Source organism: Lutra lutra, chromosome 12 (genome assembly GCF_902655055.1).
Source record: "Lutra lutra chromosome 12, mLutLut1.2, whole genome shotgun sequence".
In the NCBI taxonomy this organism is placed as follows: Eukaryota; Metazoa; Chordata; class Mammalia; order Carnivora; family Mustelidae; genus Lutra; species Lutra lutra.
This window is the reverse complement of record NC_062289.1, coordinates 53,551,696-53,573,331: the sequence shown is the minus strand read 5'-3', so window position 1 is coordinate 53,573,331 and position 21,636 is coordinate 53,551,696. Positions and strand designations below refer to the sequence as shown.

General features: G+C 36.9%; 1 protein-coding gene across 3 annotated transcripts in view; it reads left to right on the top strand.

Moving 5' to 3' along the window:
* The window catches only part of MYOM1 (myomesin 1), a 151,900-nt gene that overhangs the window by 21,202 nt on the left and 109,062 nt on the right, over positions 1-21,636 (top strand). The window contains exons 1-2 of one of the 3 annotated variants that reach the window (XM_047696348.1): positions 1,003-1,251; positions 5,095-5,420. In XM_047696348.1, the coding sequence (XP_047552304.1) occupies positions 5,122-5,420 (299 nt within the window). In that variant the 5' untranslated portion in view covers positions 1,003-1,251; positions 5,095-5,121. Of the gene's footprint in view, positions 1-1,002; positions 1,252-5,094; positions 5,421-21,636 lie in introns of those variants that run through there. The other 2 variants (XM_047696345.1, XM_047696346.1) reach the window with 2 other exon arrangements.

Sequence of the window (21,636 nt, the reverse complement as noted above, 5' to 3'; positions counted from 1 at the left end):
AGTTAACTGTAGTTATAAAGTAGACTGTGATATTGGGTGTGTTCAGTATTTTGATAGATACAAGTGATCTGTATTCAGTTGAGGTAATATTGCTGTAATATCATGTCAGAACATAACCAACCAACTCAATTTGTATATACTGAGCAATGAGTTTTCAAATTATTTCTGTAATAATAGTTGATGTTCACAGAGTATTATGGGGCAGTCACTGGGTTAAGTGCATTATTGCATTTAATCTCCACAGCATTCCCATACTTTGGATATTATTTTGTAGAGAAGGAAAATGAAGCTTAAGAAGGAGAAATAAATTGCTTGAGGTTGCATGGCAACTAAGTGCCATCCATGGCCAGGAATCTAGCTCTGGTTGGCCTCCAAAATGCAGGCTCTGACCACCAGGTTATACCACCTGTTAATTTGTTACATAGTCTGAAAAGCAAAGAAAGAGAATCTCCTGTTAGACATACTGATCCTACTCCGACCTTAGGAAAGATAAAACACGTTGCTTCTCAAGGGCTTTAATTAATGAATAAAGGGATTCAAATACTCAAGCTACAAGCTGTGACTTTGAAAACTTTCCTGATAATAGAGAAACAGTGACTGTATTGTCAGACCAAAATCACCACCATGTGTAACCCATTTTTAAGCTTGTTTTCTTTTAGTTAGCCTCAAGTTCTTTTTTCACCTTGTGTCTTTTAAATGTACTGTACATGTGTTATGAACAGCACACCCAGAACCATATCTTGGCATTAAAATTCCATGAAGTCCATTTTGGGAGTCAGATTACTACACCTATTTTTAGTTCTCAACCACAAATTACTTTTTCCATTACACTTGTAAATAGTGATAAAGAGATTGAAACTAGCTCCTACAGCCAAATAAAAATCCTACATTCGGTTTAATCAGGGCAGACCCATTAACTGGCATTAATGTAATTACATTACTGAGGCAGGCAGCTACCTGCGAGTGCCTCTTTCTTCCTCTCGTTAGGACTCCCCTCCCCATTTGCTGCTATATTTGTCTGCCTCCTTGGCCATAAAAGGCTGGCTATGTGGCTCTGACATTCTACTGCCTGACCACATGCATTATTTTTGAACTGGTCCCCCGAGTCCTGTCTTTAGCCCTGCCTCTTCACTTTTTTTTTTTTTTTTTTTTTTTTTTTTGGGGATTCAGCTGCTGTGGGTTTTTCATTCTCCCATCCAGCTCTGCAGCCACATCAGAGCATTTCCACCACCGCCACTCCTTTGAGCAGGGGTAAGTGTGACACTGAGGCAGAAGAATACACTTGATATTTGATGTGCTTAACAGCATTACATGCGTGTGGTTGCTTTCTATCTTGTGAGTTCAGTGGTTTTCTCAGAGACAGGTCGGAAGAGCAGAGAAATAGCGAAGGGGAGCCCCTGGGAAGGAAGACAAAAGCAGCAGGGTGCCAGTTTTCGCTGGCACAGCTCTCCTCTCACATCCACACTGTTCTTTTTAAGTTAAGCTACTATTCCTGGAACCATAAGGGGATCATGGAACTGTCTGTAACTGTGAGTCAAGTACTCTTTCCAAGTTATAGTTCAGTTGTTTGGTTGAAATCTGGAATGGATGAGGTGGCAGGATATAATGTGTTTTCTATCTTCCATATGCCTACAATAGTCTCTGATTATAAATCAGACCAAAAGGAGGTAAATTAACTCTGAAGTCCCAAGTTTCTAATTCAGTGATTTTGTTCTGACAATGCCATGTGGATAAGTGTGAGAGTGCATTATGATATTTCTAACTTGGAAATAGTTAAATAATATTTCAGTGGCAACATAGATCCCCACAGAATGACCTAAAGTTAACATTTTCTGTGAATGACTTTAGTCAGCTTTTGACCTCTAATGCCCATACAAAAGTATCATATCAGGATTACAATCGTGGAATTTGTATTTCTTCCAAAATTCCCAAATTGTGTTCAGAAAGGAAATGCGGGTCTTAAAGGAACAGAAGACAACCAAATCATCTTTCTTCCCAACATACTCTAATTGTCATGTGTTGGGGATAATCTTCACTTACTTGATGAAGAATGAAGAAGGTAGTTGTACCTTCATTCCAGAGGTCAGAGTGGTGACAACCATCTCTGATGGCTTAAAGCCAGGCCCTTCTAATACATTATGGATGTGTCTGCAATATGAAGTACTATGAAAAATAAATATTTGGGGGAGAATATAGAAATAAAGAGAGTAGGAAGTAGCATTGGGGAAAGATATTTAAAGATTTTATTTTGTGAAAATGACAGCATTTCAAGTCATGTTAGCATATATGAACTTAGTTTATAACATAATGCATAGGAAGGTCATTCATGATTTATTTGGATGTCCTTTAAATAATATTTGCCATGTTATGATATACTCTGTATCATTAAAGAAACTTACCTATTATCTTTATAACTGCTTAGCATACTTCTGTATTAGTATAGTCTAATCCTTTTGTTTTATCAAAATTTATCTAATAATTATTCATTACATATGGTAATTATTCTGTATGTTTTAGAATAGAAGAACCAATCTATTTAAGGGTTGAAGCAAAGTTGCTTGCTAGTAGCTATTTTTTTCCTCTTGGGAAATGCCATGTAGACTGATATCTTCCATGAGCCCCAAGATAAATATTTCTGGAGTGCAGTTTGCTGGATTTTCTTCTCTAGGGAATACATACTGGCTTTTAAAAGAGTTTAAATAAAAAGTAGATTTAAACTTGACAAAAAACATGACAAGTTTAAAATATTTAAAATAATCAAAATAATAAAAAAAGAGATTTGGAAAAACTGATGATCTCACAGACAATTTTGCTTGTAAAATTTAATATTTAAATTTTAAAATGTAATTTATGTTTATTTACTTTAATGTTTAAATGTAATTTAAATGTTAAAAATAACATTTCAGAACTCCCACAGAAGCATTAAAAATTGGGGGAGGGGCTTTCATAAAACTATTACTGCATCCAGGTAAGTTAGCAATGTGGCTGATGGACTTCTGTCAGTGGACATAGTATTCAGGAAGCTCATACAATGTGAAGCCTCCCCTTCCTGTGCTAAGCAAACTTTACCTTGGTTGTCAATTAACTATTAGCTCAAGTTCACGATACAAATGGCTACAGTATGACTAACTTTCGTACTTCTTCATGTAAGAAGCCTAGAAGTCCTCATATTCTTTAAGGGAGCAAATAGTTTGTTTTGATGTTATATACTTTTGAAGTGTTTGTGATATTTGAGAGAGTTCATTATAGGATAATACTTGGCTCTTGAACAACATGGGTTTGAAATGCATGGGTCCGCTTACACACTATTTTCTTTTTATAAATATAGTACAATGCTGTGAATATATTTTCTTTTTGATTTATTAATATTTTCTTTTCTCACTATGGGCCCACTTAGACGCAATTAAAAAAAATAAATATAGTGCAGTACTGTAAACGTATTTTCTTTTTGATTTATTAATATTTTCTTTTCTCTAGCGTACCTTGTAATAATACAGTATAAAGTACATATAAGGTGCAAAATATGTGTTAATCCACTGTCTATTTTATTAGTAAGGCTTCTATTCAACAGTTGGCAATTGGTAGTGATATTTGGGTGGAAATCAAAGTTATATGTGGATTTTTGACTGTGAGGGTTGGGGTGGGGTTGGCACCTCTAGCCCCTACATTGTTTAAGGGTCAACCATATAAGCAGACTCCAGCGTTCAGTCCTAGGACTTCTCATCTGTTTTTTGGCTTTATGTACCATCTATATATTTGTGACTGTTGAATGTATATGTCCATCCTGGACCTTTACCCTGAGCTCCAAAGTCATGAATCCAACTTACCATCCCACTTGGATGTCTAGCAGGTATCTCAACTATAGAATATCTCAAACCCATCTCCCATTCTTTCATCCCTAACTCTGCTTTTTACACTCCTGCCCATCTCAGTTAACAGCAACTTCGATCTTCCAGTTACTCAGGAGAAAATCCTCAGGACCATCTCTCACCCCTCTTTGATTCATGGACACAAACCCACAACCCTGAGATCAGGAGTTGCAAACTACGCCAACTGAGCCAGCCAGGTGCCCCCATAACAGCCTTCTAATTGGTCTCCTGGCTTTCATTCTTTTCCCTCAACAGTCTATCCTTTATACATAAGGAAGAGTAAGTTTCAGCTTGGAACCTTCTGATGGTTTTTCAGCCCTTTCGCAGTGAAAGACAAAATCATTACAGTTGCTCATCAGACCCTACACCATTCCCTCACCCCTAACATCTCCTATACATCCACCCTGCACCCTGCTCACTCCTTGCAGCTTCACTGCCTAATTGAACTTCACTGCCTGGAGTACAACATGCATGCACACACCCTAGTGTCTACAGTGGTCTTCCATCACGGGCACTCTTCTGATATTCTCATGCTCAGATGTCACTTTTTTTTTTTTTTTCCAGATGTCACTTTGATGCTCAGAAGCCATCCCTGATGAGGCAGTTTAAAATTGCATCCCCCCTCCCTTTCCTGCTTTATTTTTCTCTGTTGCATTTAGCCCGTTCTGTTATACCTTACATTTTACTTATTTTCTCTATTGACCATCACCTGCAATAGAATAAAAGGTTCTATCTAAGGTTATCAGAGCAGGGATTTTGTTTGTTTCGTTCATTTCTGTATTTCTTGTGCTGGAATGGTACCAGGCTCATAGTCAGTGCTCAGTAATTATTTCTTGAATGAAAACCACATTGACTGTACACAGACTCTCCATCATTACATATTTTCCCAGATGAAGTCCCTATGAAGATGAAATGCCAGAAAAATTGAAATAAACATTATGAAAGGTCTGAGGAAAAACACAATAGCTAGGGTAGGGAAACTTTGTAAAGACCTCCTAGACATCAAAACAAAATCCAAACAACCAAACCCACACAAGAAGGTGGCTCAGTGGTGGGAGGGGCTTATGTGGGCTATGAAGTAGAAAGTTTGTTAAGTAACCAGTTAAGCTAACCTTCACATCCTTTCCATTTGCTCTTTGGAAAAGATTAGAGTATTTATTTTTACATATTGATTCAGATACCTTGTTTCTTAGTAGTTCACTCAAAAGTTGCTGCTTTCTTGTAGGTCACCTGGTTCCCTCCAGGGCACACCATGTCTCTGCCCTTTTATCAGAGGCTCCACCAGCACTATGACAGCAGCTATCGTAACAGGGACCTTCGCAGCACCATGAGCCAGTACCAGGAGGAGAAGAAAAGTTCTGCCATCTATACCCACGGCTCGACGGCCTACAGCAGCCGCTCCTCTGCCGCGCACCGCCAGGAATCTGAGGCCCTCAGCCAGGCATCCACTGCCTCCTACCTCCAGCAGGCCTCCCGGGCCGCTGAATCCACCCATGCATTCGCAGCCAGTCGGAAGATAGCCTCAGCCTATGATTATGGCTACTCCCATGGGTATGTCAAAAGCAGCCTCCCAACCTTAGCTCAAAGCCACACTCCGAAAAGCCCTCCTACACCACGTTTTCTTTTCTTTTTGGTCAGGCAGCCCTACATTTAAATCAGGTGTGGAGTGGGGGACCTGAGTAGCTCAGTTGTTAAGCACCTGACTCTTGGTCAAGCAGTCTCCTTGTCCCTCTTCCTCTGCTTCTCCCCTCGCTCCCTCTCTCTTATTCTCGCTCTCAAATAAATAAATAAAACCTTAAGAAAAATAAATCAGATGTGGGGTGAGGCCATGTATTTGGGAGACCTGGGACTTATGTGTACCTGTTTCACTTTACCTTTTAAGTTTCACAGAGAACTTCAAATCACACTGGCATGTCTGGCTTTCATTGCCAACTGTGATATTGCTAGAAGCAGGGAAGTTTTGCCACAGATTGATTTCAACATTCAGTAGCAGCAGAGCCAGAAAATATCATTTCAACGCTCACAGCGGGTTTCCTGGCCCTCAGAATGTTTCTACTTAGATGGGAAGCCAGTATAGAATTTAAAATTCACAGGTCACAGGCACCCAAACTATAGCAGAGATGTGTTCTCCTTTTTTGGTACCCGAGAGCCAATATTAGAATTCCGAGCCACTGTTCAGGCAGGCAGCAGATATTTTCTTTTCTTTCTTTCTTTTTTTTTTAAAGATTTTATTTATTTACTTGACAGAGGGAGATCACAAGTAGGCAGAGAGGCAGGCAGAGAGAGAGAGGGGGAAGCAGGCTCCCCGTTGAGCAGACAGGCCGATGCAGGGCTCAATCCCAGGACCCCGGGACCATGACCAAAGCTGAAGGCAGAGGCTTTAACCCACTGAACCACCCAGGCGCCCCAGCAGATATTTTCTTTAGCTATAGCATTTTACACAACCAGGTCCCATCTCAGTCAGCCTAAGGATACCAGGAACAAACCTGTATTCTGATAAAAGTAGATGTATCAACCCATTGCAATGAGGGAGACCACACAGCAGAGGAAAGAGAGAGTTACTATATTAGGAGTTTACATGCACGTCTGGTCTGCAAAGCAAACCCAGGGTCCTGTTTCTATTGGAAACAGTGAAATTGAGATAAATGAGGACTGTTCTATCCAGAAGCCCTTAATGTGGAGCTCAGCCCCTGGGTTGGGAACTGAGGCAGCTGCTTTGTGTCAGCAGCAACTAGAGTCATCCAGGCAATGTCTCATTCTTGCTGATAAAATTTCAAACAGCAAACTTTCTGATCGTCTTTGATATTAGAGAAAAAAGTTTCTCAGTGAGTCTGTAGTCTCTTAAAGAAGGTTATCACAATCCTTTTTAGCAGCAGCGACCCTGGGAGAAACGTTTCCTATGAACTTTGCCATTGACTTCTCTGTCTGTTGTTCCAGCCTGATGAATGCTGGGCAGATGCTTACTTTCTCAGCCCAAGCCAGTTTTTATTTTCTTGGTATCCATAATGAAATGTTTCATGGCAATTAAAAAACGCTTGCAAGATTCACGTGATCTTATTAAAAATCTATCTATAGTCCGCAGAAGGAATTGCTGAACTTGAAAATGTAAACATTTCTGGGATATACAGTAAATAACCACCTGCTGCCTCCTTTCTGCCTCTCCAAAGCATCTGGCATAGATTGTATTTTCTTAGTTATCAACATAATATAATTTTAAGTCTTACAAAATTTAAGCCCACAAAATATCTGTTAGGACAACTAGAAAAGGGTTTCTTTCTGGAAGTTAAAGAAGTTATTGAGGGAATAATGCAGTGGTTGGTATGAATAGAAATGAGGGTAGTTTCTGAAGGCAGAAATTCCTGAATCTGTGTTGCGTTTAAGCAGCACCTGATCTATGGCTCTGGTTTCTTGGGTACTGACAGGGACCTCCTGGGAGCTTGTGCTCTGTTCAGTAACAGAACCAGGGTCTGCTGGGGTTTGCCTGGAATGTCTGAAGACCACGTTATGAAATTCCATTTAAAATGGAACAGGATCATTTTGCAATCTCGTTTTCATGGGATATTCACCAGGACTTGGTCTTGGCTGTAAATATGGAAATATTGTCAGTAAGGTGAATTAATTTCTTTTAGCACTTGCTTTAAATGAACTGCCTTCCAAAGGAAAGTTGGGAGGAATTAACACCATGTGTACGTGACAGCATCATTTTGTTCTGAAGAATGTTCCATAGAACATTAAGAACCCTGTTTAGGAAAGCAGCTGTCTTTTAATAGAGGAGGATTACATTTTAAATATCCATTTTCATGAACTGTCTGTGCTGAGTCTATAGAAGATGTTAATGTAACTGCTTGTGTACTTCCTTCATTTCACCAGCGCTAAAGAATCTAAATGCATTTGTATTTTACAGAGATTTTTACTTCTTCAACTCTATTGCTGAATTTTATGTTAAACTAATTTAATTTAATTATTTTTAAAAAGATTTTATTTGCTTATTTGACACAGAAAGAGACAGTGAGAGAGGGAATACAAGCAGGGAGAGCAGAAGAGGGAGAAGCAGGCTTCCCATGAGCAGAGAGCCCAATGCGGGACTCTATCCCAGGATACTGTGATCATGACCTGAGCCAAAGGCAGACACTTAATGACTAAGCCACCCAGGTGCCCCAAATTACTTTAATTTTACACAAAATCTTTTAACCACATGTGTAATACTCATATTTATTTATAATGGGATATATTATATTAAACAGTAATTAAACCTTTGAGTATCTTTAAATTTTGTTCAGAAAACATTTGCTCTGTGTTATCTTTTGAAGACTTAGCCATTTCAGCTTTAAAAAGCTTCAGATAGTAAGGTTTTTACAGGAAATGGAACTGTAATCATTTTTCTATACTCAGCTTCCCATCATGTTCTTTCCTTCAATGTCTATATTTATGCAGGTAGGTAAGTTGGTAGCTATTCATTAATGGCTTAATGTTTGAGGAACTCAAACTTCTTGGTAGAAACATGTTGACCAGAAATGTTGACCAAGAAACAAGAGAGGGAAGAAAATGCCAATATTTTTTCCTTTGTGTAATGCAATGTAAAGGAAAAGAAAGTCAATCTAATCCTGGGGTTATTTTAGTTTTTCTTTTTTTAGACCTAGAGCTAACAGGTGCCGATAATATTCTTTGAACATTTCAAAATCTTCAGAATTCCTTTAGGTTGTGTTTTTGCTCTCTCAAAACGGAATATCGTTTGCCTGCTAAATAAAACATCTCTCTTTGGATTATGAAAAGTGTTGATTAAAACCCCTAGGTTTAGAAATGCAATTCTATGCAATGTGTGAAAACACTAGGCTTGATCTATTTTTAGCCTCTGCTTTGTAGTTAGATATCCAGTAGTAAAGTGGAAACTATGGAGATTTATATGTGCTCAGGGCTTGGCTGACCTCAGTAGGTCTTAAGAACAATGGCCTGTTCAGTGTCAATGTGGTTGTAAGCACAGATCAGTTACCAGTTGAATTCTGAGCCAACGGTTATAAAATAAATCCTGGAAGGCTTATTCTAAATGCCTTTATTCTTAGTCACAGTGAGGAAAAAAACCCCTAAATTAAAGTAGTTCAGGAAGACAAAATGACACAAGATTATTGTTTTATGCTAGTAATCCATAAATACTATCAGAGATTAAAGGAGAAATGGCACTCATAACTACCATTAGGCAATGATTCTTAAGTTCTATCAATGAATGGAGGGTCTTAGGTGATCTGAAATTATGTGCAAAATTAGGCACAGTTGAGAATTTGTTTTTGCTGTGAAAGATGGTAGCTTTCACCAGATTCTCAGAGAACCCTGTGACTCAGCAAAAGTCAGAACCACTGTGCTGGAAAGTCAACATACAAACATCAGGCAACCCCATGTGTGGCCTGACTTAATGCCAATATTATATGAAATTAGGATGAAATGAGGCAGATATTTACAGGGGGTGTGGTATTATGAGAATCAGGGTTCCTTCCTTTATTTTGAGTAAGCTGGATCATACATTAAGTGGAAATAATAAGTGAAATATTTTGTTATACTTGATAGAAATGAATAACTTTCAAAAAGCAGAGACAACACAGCATAGTTCTTGGATGATGGAGGGATTTAGAGTTGTTCCTCAACACTTCATAGAAATGGTAGATATTTAATTGCTTGATTCTAAAGAGATTGACATTCAGCCCATATGATGCTACTCAGCACAGCACCCTCTATACCACTGTATCCTTACAATAACCCTGAGAGGTTGAAATTATGTCCCCATTTTTTAAAATGAGAAAATTAGAGACCAAATTGAGAAATAAGAAAATGAAAATTAAATTATGCCCCCAAATTAAAAATGAGAAAATAGAGACCAAATAAAGCAAATTGATTAAATAACTTTTCTCGCTTATACTAAGAAGTGGTAGAATAATGATTTGAACCCCTATCCTATCCCAAGCCCCCCATCCTTTACATGGGTACCCAGTGACAGTTATAATCATCTAACTCTCCATGACCTCCTGGCCACCAGATTTTTTTTGAAGCATCAATATATAGTTTTTCATTATATTTCCTTTTATTTGCCCTCTTTCTGGAGAAGCGATTGAGCACCAAAATAACTAAGATTCAGAGTAGGAAACAGGTGATCTTAGGAGCATTCACGAATGCCAAACCTGGAACCTCACAGACTGTTTCACTTGTCACTTAGAATGAGACATAGTGACTTGCCAGGGACTATAGAAGTCACCGGTGTGGAGAAAACTGAGACATGAGTGATTTGCCTGGGGCATTCTGCCCAACATTACTTTGTGTTCTCACCTATGCTCATATCACATTGATCAACTCCCCTTGGTTGTTACCGAGATAATTAAACTATTGTTATATTGTTTTGAAACTATTGTTATAGTTTGCAAAGAACATGCTAATGCTCAAAACAATTCCAATTCAGACAAAATAACAGTGCTAAAGATAGAGACCACTAAACACAGGAACCCTCATCTCTTATTGGTGGGTCGGATTATAGCAGAGACTGAGGGGGACCTGAAAACTTGCTCCATTTCCCACCCTAGTGTGGTTTCAAAAGACGTTACCAAAGAAATCTACTGCCTGTGGACATTTTTGTATCTTGACCTCAGCTGTTGGCATCAGACTAGAATCCACTTTCTACGTATTCATTTCCAGATGTTATAATGCAAAGTGGATAGTCTTTGGGGTCAAACAGGCCTGTGCTTCCTTGCAGTTAGGCTTGTGACTTCTGAAGCTAGTTAACCTCTCAGTTTCTTCATCTATGAAGTGGGGAAAGAGTTCATCCCTCATGTTGCGAAGTCTAAAAGAAATAATGACATAAGGTACTTAGTGTAATAGCTGGCACATGGGGAACAGTCATTGAAGTTTAGGTATTGTTCACTCATTCAATAAACATTTACTGAGTACCTTCTGTGTGCTAAGCACTGCACTAGGTGCTTGGGATAAATTGCTGAACAAGACTGACAAAGGTTCCTGCCCTCATGGAGCATATATTCTAGCATGGAGAGACAGAACAATAAACATAATGAAAAAGACATTGAATTTTATATCATGCTAGAAGGTAATAGATGTTATGGAAGCAATAAAAAATAGAATAGGCTAAGAGGGATCAGGTATGTGGGGCACGGGTGCAAGTCGGAATTTTAAATAGGGTAGTCAGGCCCCTTCATGAAGGTGATCTCTGAGCAAAGACATGAAGTAGCAGAGAGAGTTATCTGGGAGAAAGTTGCACCAGGCATCAGGAATAGCCACTGCAAGGCCTTTCAGCAAGGAGCAGGATCGAGGCCACTGAGGGAAGGGAGGAGTGAAGGAAAGAGCAGGTGAAGATGACAGAAAGGGCAAGGACAACCATATAGGTACATCATGGGCCAATGTAAGAATTTTTTATTCTGAATTAGAGGGAACAAGTTGTGACAAAGTTTTGGGCAGAGGAATGACATGAGCTGACTTAAGTTGTCACAGGATCAGTGTGGCTGCTCTGTGGAGAAAAGACTGGTGCACAAGCAGAAGCAGGTTTCCCAGGTAGGAGGCCAATGCTATAGTCCAGGCAGGAGCAGATGGGCAGTCAGAACAGATATGGTGGTCTGTTAGTTAATGCTGAATTCTGAATTCCACCAGATTTTTTCCATAGGGCTTTTCCGCTCCCGTAGCCACATAGGTTTGAGGCTGCGAAAAGATCCATGTAGATATTCTGTATACAGTGAATTTTCTGAGATTCTCTTTAGGTAATATGATGATGGTAAAACCATATGCTTATTCTCCATTCCCCAAGACCCAACAAAGTAGCTTGTCCCATTGTTAGTGTTTTTTATGGTACTGAAGAAGAAAAGCACCTGAAATAACCATAATTATATGGGGATTTGAGTCCACCTGTAGAATCAAGTAGCTGAATCTGAATTACAAAAAATTACTGAACCATAGACTGTTGTGGGGAATGAAGTTTGCTTAGAAAGCTACTGATACATCCAGGTTGTGTATTGTTATCTTTTCTCCTCTGGAAAGAGTCTTATGGCCTCTTTTCTAAATAAAAGTTTAACTATTATGTATAAGGAAAAAGCACCACGGTTTCTTGGTTACAAAAATCAATAGGTCAGAGGAAAATCCAGTGAAAGCAGAAAAGCCAGTTACTTTTCTCCCCCAAGAACTAGAAATACTTCTGCACCCCCCCCCAAGTTTATTGCCAATTGCTTCTTTAAAAGGCAGTTATGCTCTGAATCCCAAAGACATATCCTGAGTCCAAGGAGAGTAGCCCTCACCATATGTCAGTCTCCTGTCCTTATTCTCACTGCTTTAAAGATGTGGCCTGGATGGATAGAGAGAACTAGAAGTATCACCCCTGATAATACCAGCTTTGTATAAACAGCAGTTTGTAGATCCATGGAAGTGAAATGGGTGAAGCAGGAAGAGATCAAAAGCTCATCTAACTCAAGCCCTTCCTTTCACAGATACTTAATTGAGGCCAGGAAAGGTGTGGTTCATTCTCTGCTACCAATGCTTTATTTCCCAAAAATGTTATTTGATGGGCTCTTTTACAGGTTAAATTCAAGTTTAGGTGATACAGGACACTTCCAGAATGGCATTCATCTTCCCCGGACAGGTGAACCATCCTGTAGGAAGGAAGGCATGTAAAGTAGGAACAGAAGGAGTCAGCCAAGGTGGAAGAAGGGCAAAGTGGTACCTCCCAGGCTCTGATATGAAATGTTAGCTCTGTTCCTGGCTGGTTGGGCAGTGAGGTGTAACTGAGCTTCCCCACCAGTCTGTGAACTCTGGAAGCCCACAGGAACCATTGCAACAGGCTTGACCTTTTCCATAGCAGCCTTTCTAGATGACGCAGGAGAAAGCAGGAGCGTCGCAAATGAGGAAGGTAACTTCCATGCCACTCCAGGGACCATCCTCAAAGTGGAGTGGGATGTGGGTTTCTTGGCTGTCTTGTAAATAAGTTAGTAAAACTAACCTTAAAAAGTCACGGATAATTATTAATTTGCAGATTTAGACTTTATAAGGCATCTCCTGATACTATCTTCAAGCACCTTGCATAATACAGAATTAAGGAAGTAAGGAGTAAACCCTTTCACTCCTGCTTAAAATTTGCTAAAATAGTCAGAAATGGATAAAACCTGAAGGGTATATGTAGATAAGAACCATAAAAGATTTAAATCTCTCAGTGTTTTACTCCTGCGCCTTTTCTAGAACACATGATTGATTGACCTACATTCATGTTGAGAAGTGGTTGAGACCCCCATGGTACTTGCTTTTAGATCATGGCTATGCATTAGCTGTGGAAAGTTACCAAAAAGAAGATAAAATGTTACTTATCAGTGGAAATTTAAGTAGTGGAAAAATAAAGCAATATATAGAAAAAAAAATGTGGTTATATTCCTATTTAAGTAACTAAACATTTTTTAAAAACTAAAAAGGAGATATTTCTATGGATGAGAGTGAAATGGAGAGGGGGGAAAAGGATAAGTGTAAGGCAAATATTGCGAAAACAAAGAAAACCCCAAGGATGGTTGTTTATTATGACGCTACATGTCAGTAAATTTCGAGAGTGATATTGATCAAACTAAGTTCATGTTTATATCTTATAAGAAGCTTTTTCTGCAAAGTATATTAGCAAAAAAGAAAGGACTCAAAGCCTCCTACTTCTCTGCTAACTTTGATGTTCTCCTGAAACCTCCACAAGTGTTGAGAGTGGGAAATAGGAGAATTGAAAGGTCAGTAGAAAGTGTTGAGCCTGACATGATACCCATATCAAAGGAGGATCACAGAATGAAGTTGCTCTAAATCAGAAGTAGATACAAAACAACCTTTTCATAAAACCCCAAAGAAAGTATTGTCTTTCAAGTTTTGCCAGAGGGAAAAATGTGGCTGATGGAAAAGTAGAAATGAAAAAAGAGCTGGCAAACTTCAAGTGCTTCTTCCTGACCCTCCAGGGGGTCCTGAAGATGAAAGAGATGGAACTTCAGATGGAAGAAACCCCCAGGCGTGGCTGACTAGATGAGCAAAGACAGCCAAGAAGGATGGTTTTCTAGAAGCTGACCCATAGTTCACTAAAACCACTGCCTCTTCCTTTCTTCTGGTAAACAGCTGAGCACTTTGTTTATATGCAACAGCACTAGGTTGTAAATATATATGAAGATGCAGTTTTAAAGGGAAACTGTTGTAATAATAAAAAAATGAGTCCAGCTCTTTTGTGACCACGTAGTAAAGCCGAATGACAACACATACCTAAGTCAGCAATAAAAATTGAGTTTTTATTTTTAAGCTTTTGTACCTACCACTGTGTCATCCTAGGATGACCTACCCATCTTTAAATGTCCAGCTCTTCCACAAAGGAGTCCCTGATAACCCCAGACAGAAATCATCTTTCAAGCCTGTGGACTCAACTCTTGTTTGCATTAGTCTTTCTGCCTACCTTCCTCTATCCTTCTGTGCTTTCTTCCTTGATTGACATTGTACAACACGTCATGCCTGGTAGCTTTTATTCCCCTACTAAATTGTAAAGCTCTCAGAAAGCAAGGGTCTTTAATATATCTTCATATCTCTGTCCAGCCTTAGTCAGACATTGTATTTTGCAGACAGCAGAATCAGAATAAATCTGTTTCTAGACTCTGTTGAATAAATCAAATGGTTAAAGAAAGTTAAAAAATAAACCTGTGAAAATTTCAGTGCTACTCTAACATATAACACAGATCGAAAGGCTATTTTTGAGTTAACCTTTCTCCTGCACCTTCTAAGATAATGGCTGGATTGTATGCTAAGTTGATGTTTTACTTTATGAGAAACTATTCAACTGCTTTTTCCAAAGTGACTTTACTGTTTTACATTCCCATAGCATTGTATGAAGATTTCAGTTTATCCACATTTGTTATTTTCTGTCTTACTTATTATAGCCATTTTTGTGGGTATGTAGTGGGTATTTTTTTTAATATTTTATTTATTTATTTGACAGACAAAGATCACAAGTAGGCAGAGGGGCAGGCAGAGAGAGAGAGGTGGAAGCAGGCTCCCTGCTGAGCAGAGCACCCTATGTGGGGCTCCATCCCAGGACCCTGGGATCATGACCTGAGCCGAAGGCAGAGGCTTTAACCCACTGAGGCACCCAGGCGCCCCTGTAGTGGGGTTTTAAATTGCACTTAATAATTAATGATATTGACCACCTTTTTATATGCTCATCAGCCATTTGTATATCTTCTTTGGTGAAATACCTGTTCAAATCTTTTGCTTATCTTTTAGTTGGATTTTTTTCTGCTTATTGTTGAGTTATCAGAATTATTTAAATATTTTATATACAAGTCCTTGTTTAGATATATATTTGCAAAAATTTTTCTCATTCTTTTCATTCTCTTAACAGTGTCTTTCAAGGATCTGAGCTGAGCTGAAGGTAGATGTTTAACCAGTTGAGCCACCCAGGCACCTCTCTTTTTATCTCCTAAGAGTTTTAAAATATTAGCTTTTACATATAGAAATCTGATCCATTTTTAATTAAGTTATGTGTGTGATATTGAGTAAATTTCTAAATTCATCCTTTCACGTATGGATGTACAATTGTTTCAGCATCATTTGTTGAAAAGACTTTCTTTCCCCCTTTAATTCCTTAGCACCTTTATAAAAAATTCGTTGACCATAAATAGAAAGGTTTTTTCCCTCTTAGCTCTGTTCCACTGATCTATATGCCTGTCCTTACATCAGTATCACATGGGTTTAATTACTGTTGCTTAGAAAAAATTTTGAAATTGGTGAATATAAGACTTCAAACTTAGTTCCTCTTTTACAAAATATCTTTTGCCTATGTGTTCCTTCATATTTCTATATAAATTTTAAGGTCACCTTGTCAATTTCTACAAAGAAAAACATTTGCTGGGATTGTGTTAAGAATCATGTTGAAACTATAGAACAACTTTGAAAAATGTGCCATCTTAATAATACTCTCAAGTCTTTCAGTCCATGAATATGGAATATTTATTTATTTAGACTTTTTTCACCATTATCATAATAATGTTTTATAATTTTCAAATATAAGTTTTATACTTCTTTGTCAAAGTTATTCCTAAATATTTTATATTTTTGGTAATATTATGAATGCATTGTTGTCTTAATTGTATTTTTGCATTATTCATTGTTAGTACATAGAAATATAATTAATTTTTGTGTTTTGATTTTGTATCTTGCAACCTTGCTGAACTAATTTATTACTACTAGCATTTTTGTGTGTAATTGTATTTCTTAGGATTTTCTACATACAGGAGTCTCTTAGCAACAACTGAAGATAGACTTCTTCCTCCCAGTTTTTGTTTTTGTTTTTGTTTTTAACTGCCCTGGTTGGAAGCTTATATAATGTTGAATAGAAGTGCAAGAGCAAATATCATACCCTTATTCCCAATCTCAGGAAGAAAGCATTTATTTATTTTTTTAAACTATTAAATCTGATACTAGCTATAGATTTTTTATAGATGGACTTTATTGCATTGAGGAATATTCCTGTTTTGTTGAGAGTTTTAACATGAAGGAATGCTGAATTTTGTCAAATACTGTGATCTATTGAGATGATAATGTGATTTTGTTCTTTATTCTATTAGTATGGTATACTACATGAATTGATTTTCAAATGGTAAATCAACCTTGCATTCCTGGGATAAACTCCACTTAGTTTTATATTATATATGTTGCTGGATTCAGTTTGCTAATATTGTGTGAAGGATTTTTGTATCTATGTTCATGAGGGATATTGGTCTGGTGTTTTATTATAACGTCTTTGTTTGGTTTTGACATCAGGTAATACTGGCCTTATAGAATAAGTTGGGAAGTGTTTCCTTCTCTTCTCTGGAAGAAATTAAGATGCAACTGGTATTATTTCTTCTTTTAATGTTTGATGGAATTCATCAGTGAGGCCATTTAATTGTGCAAAGATTTTAAATTACGAATTCAACTTTTCAATTAATTACTATTGGTCTGTACAGAATTTTAATTTCTTCTCAAGCGTGTTTTGGTAATTTGAGTCTTTGTAGGAATTTTTCTATTTCATTTAAGTGATTGAATTGCTTGATATAAATGCATCTACCATGTTTACTTGTGAGCCACTTAATTTCTGTAGGGTTGTATTGATGTTTCTTCTTTCATTCTTGACTTTGGTAATTGTGTCTTTTCTCTTTTTTCATGCTTAGTCTAGTGAAAGGTTTGTCAATTTTCTTGATCTTTCCAATGAACCAACCTTTGTTTCACTGATTTTATTTGCTGTTGTTCTTTTTTTTTCTATTTCACTGATTTCTTCTATAATCTTTATTATTTCTCCCTTCTCTTTGTTTCATGTTTAATCTTTTTTCTAACTTCTTACAGTGCTCAAGCTATTAATTTGAGAGCTTTCTTCTTTTCTAAGATAGACACTTAAAGTTACAAATTTTCCTCTAGCCACTGCTTTGCTGTATCCCATATATTTTGATATGTTGTGTTTCTTTGTTTTCATGTAGTTCATACCTTCTACTTCCACTATGATTTCTTTTCTCACCACCAGTGAGTTATTTAGAAGTATGTTGTTAGTCTCTTGATACTTGAGGATTTTCTAGATTCCTTTCTGCCTTAGATTCTTATTTAGTTCTTCTGCTGTCTGATAATAAATTTTATATAATTTAAATCCATTTAAATCGATTGAGATTGTTCTGTGAGATAGCGTATGAATTGTCCTGAAGAATGTCGAAAAGAACATGTACTTTGTTGCCATTGGGTAAAGTATTCTAGAAAGTTCATTAGGTCAAGTTGATTGATAGTGTTATTTAAGACACCTACGTCCTTGCTAAATTTTGTCATTTCTGTCAGTTATTGAGACTAGATTATTTAAGTCTCCAGTCTTTTTTCTATTTTCTGTTTTTTCTTTCAATTATGTCACTTTTTGCTTCATGTATTTTAGGACTCTGTCTGTAGGTGCATATACATTTGTAATTGTCATACTTTTCTGAGGAATTGACCCTCTTATCATTATGAAATGTTTCTTTCTGCCCCTAGTAATATTTTGGTTTAAAGTACATTTTTTTATATTAATATAGCCATTCTGGCTCCTTGTGTTTGTCATTTGCACAGTATATCTTTTTAATTCTTTTACTTTAGCACATGTGTGTTTTAGAATTTTTTTAAAGCTATGATTTTTTTTTTAAAGATTTTATTTATTTATTTGACAGAGAGAGAGATCACAAGTAGGCAGAGAGGCAGGCAGAGAGAGAGGGGGAAGCAGGCTCCCGGCCAAGCAGAAAGTCTGATGTGGGGCTTGATCTGAGGACCCTGAGATCATGACCTGAGCTGAAGGCAGAGGCTTAACCCACTGAGCCACCCAGGTGCCCCAAAGCTATGATTTTTAAGTAATCTCTGCAACCAAGGTGGGACTTAAACTCAGAATCCCCCCCCCAAAAAAAAAAAAAAAAAACCAACCAAACAAAAAAAAAAACTCAGAATCCCAAGATCAAGAGTGACCTGCTTCACTAACTGCGCCAGCCAGGTACCCTTATGTGTCTTTGAATTTATGGTGTGACTTTCCTAGCAGCACACATTTGGACTTTTAAAAATCCATTCTGACAATCTCTGCTGTTCCGTCTTTAATCCCTTCACATTTAATAAAATTACCAAAATGGCTGGACTTACATTTGGTATTTTTGTGGGTTTTTTGGTATATCTCATATCCTTTGTTCATTTGTTCCTCCTTTATTGCCCTGTTTGTGTAAAATAAGTATTTTTAGCGTACCATTTAATTTCTTTGTTTCTTAACTATATTTTTTGTTTTTTTTTTTTTAAAGGAATTGCTATAGAAATTACAGTACACATATTAACTTACCCATTCTACTTCACATTTATGGTAATTTGTTACTGGTAGAAATAGAAACTTTGTTTCAATACAGTTTCATTTCCTCCCCTGCGTTTTATGCTATTGTCATATATATTACAATTATATATATTATAAACCCAACCATGTACTGTGTTAACTATTGTTTTATGCAATCTTATATCTTTCAAGGAATCTAAAAGAATAGAAATATATTTATTTACCCAATCATTTACTTTGTGGTGCTTTTCACTTTTTTGTGTGGATTCGAATTTCTGTCTGGTGTCATTTCCTTTACACCTTAAGGGATTTGCTTTAGCATTTCTTGTAAGGCAGGTCTGCTAGCAATGAATTCTCTCAGTTTTTATTTGTCTGGGAGTATCTTTACCTCGCCTTCAGTTTTGAGTGATAGTTTTATTAGATACTGAATTTTTTATTGAAGTATAGTTGACACACCATTCTACATTAGTTTCAGGTATACAACATAGTGATTCAACAAGTCTATACGTTATGCCCTGCTCACCTCAAGTGTAGCTACCATTTGTTACCATATGACAGTGTTACAGTACTATTAATTGTATTCCCTATGCTATAAACATCATTTTCATAACTTATTCATTCCATAATGGGAAGCCTGTATCTTCTACTCCCCTTCACCCATTTTGCCCATCCTCCCACCCCCGTCATCTCTGGCAATCATCAGATTGTTCTTTATGTTTATAGGTCTGTTTTTTGTTTTTGTTCATTTTGTTTTTTAGATTGCACATTAAGTGGGATCACATGGTATATGTCTGACTTATTTCACTTAGCATAATGCCTTCTTGTTGTACCCATGTTGTAAATGGCAAGATCTTATCCTTTTTTATCATTGAGTGATATTCCATTATATATATATATGTATACACACAGACACATACATACATACAAAGGAATATATATGACATATTTTTTATTCATTCATCTACCAATGGATGCTTGGGTTGCTTTCATATCTTGGTTATTGTAAATAATACTGCAGTAAACATGGGGTGCATTATCTTTTTGAATTAGTATTTTCATTTTATTTGGGTTAAATACCCAATAGTGGAATTACTAGAATCATATGATATTTCTATTTTTTAAATTTTTTATTTATTTTTCATTTTTTAATCTTTTATAAACATATATCATTTTCTTCAGGAGTACAGGTCTGTGACTTATCAGTCTTACACAATTCACAGCTCTCACCATAGCACATACCCTCACCAAAATGTCAATAACCCAGCCACCCTATCCCTCCCCTTACCCCCCAGTAACCCTCAGTTTATTGAGATTAAGAGTCTCTTATGGTTTGTCTCCCTCCCTATCCCATCTTATTTCATTTTTCCCTCCCTATCTCCCACGACCCCATGCCTTCCCTCTCAAATTCCTCACCAGGGAGATCATAGATAATTGTCTTTCTCTGATTGACTTATTTTGCTTAGCATAATACCCTCTAGTTCCATCTATGTCATTGCAAATGGCAAGATTTTGTTTTTTTGATGGCTGCATACTATTCCATTGGATTTTCTATTTTTAATTTTCTGAGGTGTCCCCATACTGTTTTCCATAGTGGCTGCACCAACTTGCATTCCCACTAACAATGTGCAAAGATTCTTTTTCTTCTACATCCTCGTCAATACTTGTTTTTTCTTGTCTTTTTGATTCTAGCCATTCTGACAAGTATAAAACAATAATCTTATTGTGGTTTTGATTTGCATTTTCCTGATGATTAATGCTATTATTGAGCATCTTTTCATGTGTTTCTTGGCCATCTCTTTGTCTTATTTGGAAAAATGTCTATTCAGTTCCTCTGCCCATTTTTTAATCAGATTTTTTAAAATGTTGCGTTGTACAAGTTCGTTACATGTTTTAGATATTAAACCCTTACCAGATATATTACTTGCAAATATCTTCTGCCATTCAATAGGTTGCCTTTTTTTTTTTTTTTTTTTGGTTGATGCTTTCTTTTACAATGCAAAAGCTTTTTATTTTGGTATAGTCCCAATAGTTAGTTTATTTTTGCTTTTGTTTTTCTGGATGTAGAATTCTCGATTAACTTTTTTTCAGAACTTAAATATGTCATATCAATGCGTTCTGGGATATATTGTTTCTGATGACAAGTCAATCATTAATATGTTTTTCTCTGGTGTGTGATTAACCATTTTACTCTTGTTACTTCCAAGATTTCTCTGTGACTTTATCTAGGTGTATATCTCTTTGTGTGTATCTTATTTGGGTTTTTGAGCATCTCAGATCCATCGAGTAATAGTTTTCATCAAATTTGGGGAGCTTTGGGCCATTATGTCTTTGAATATGTTTTCCTACTCTTTATCCTCTTTTCAATATTACTGTTAGTAATATATTCATATGTTTAATATTATCCCACAGATCTCTGAAGGTTTTAAAAGTTTTCTTCATTCTTTCATCTTTCTGTTTTTTTATTTTTTTAAATTTTATTTTATATTTTTAAAGATTTTATTTATTTGTCAGAGAGAGAGAGAGAGAGAGAGAGCATAAGCAGGGGGAGCAGCAGAGGAAGAAGGAGTCTCCCCGCTGAGCAAGTAGCCCTATGTGGGACTGGATCCCAGGGTCCTGGGATCATGACCTGAGCTAAAGGCAGACACTTAACCAACTGAGGCACCCAGGCATCCTGTCTTTCTGTTTTTTAGATTGGATAATTTTTATCTTCAAGTTCACGGATTCTTTATTCTTCTATCTAAAATCTGTTGTTGAGTCCCTTTAACACATTTTTCATTTAAGTTATACTTTCAAACTCAATGTTTATTTGACCCTATTTTATAATTTTCTTTTTTAAGGTTTATTTATTTAGAGCCTGCTTCTCCCTCTCCCTCTGCCAACTCCCCCACTGTGCTCTCTCTGTCTCAAATAAATAAATAAAATCTTTAAAAATCAATTTAT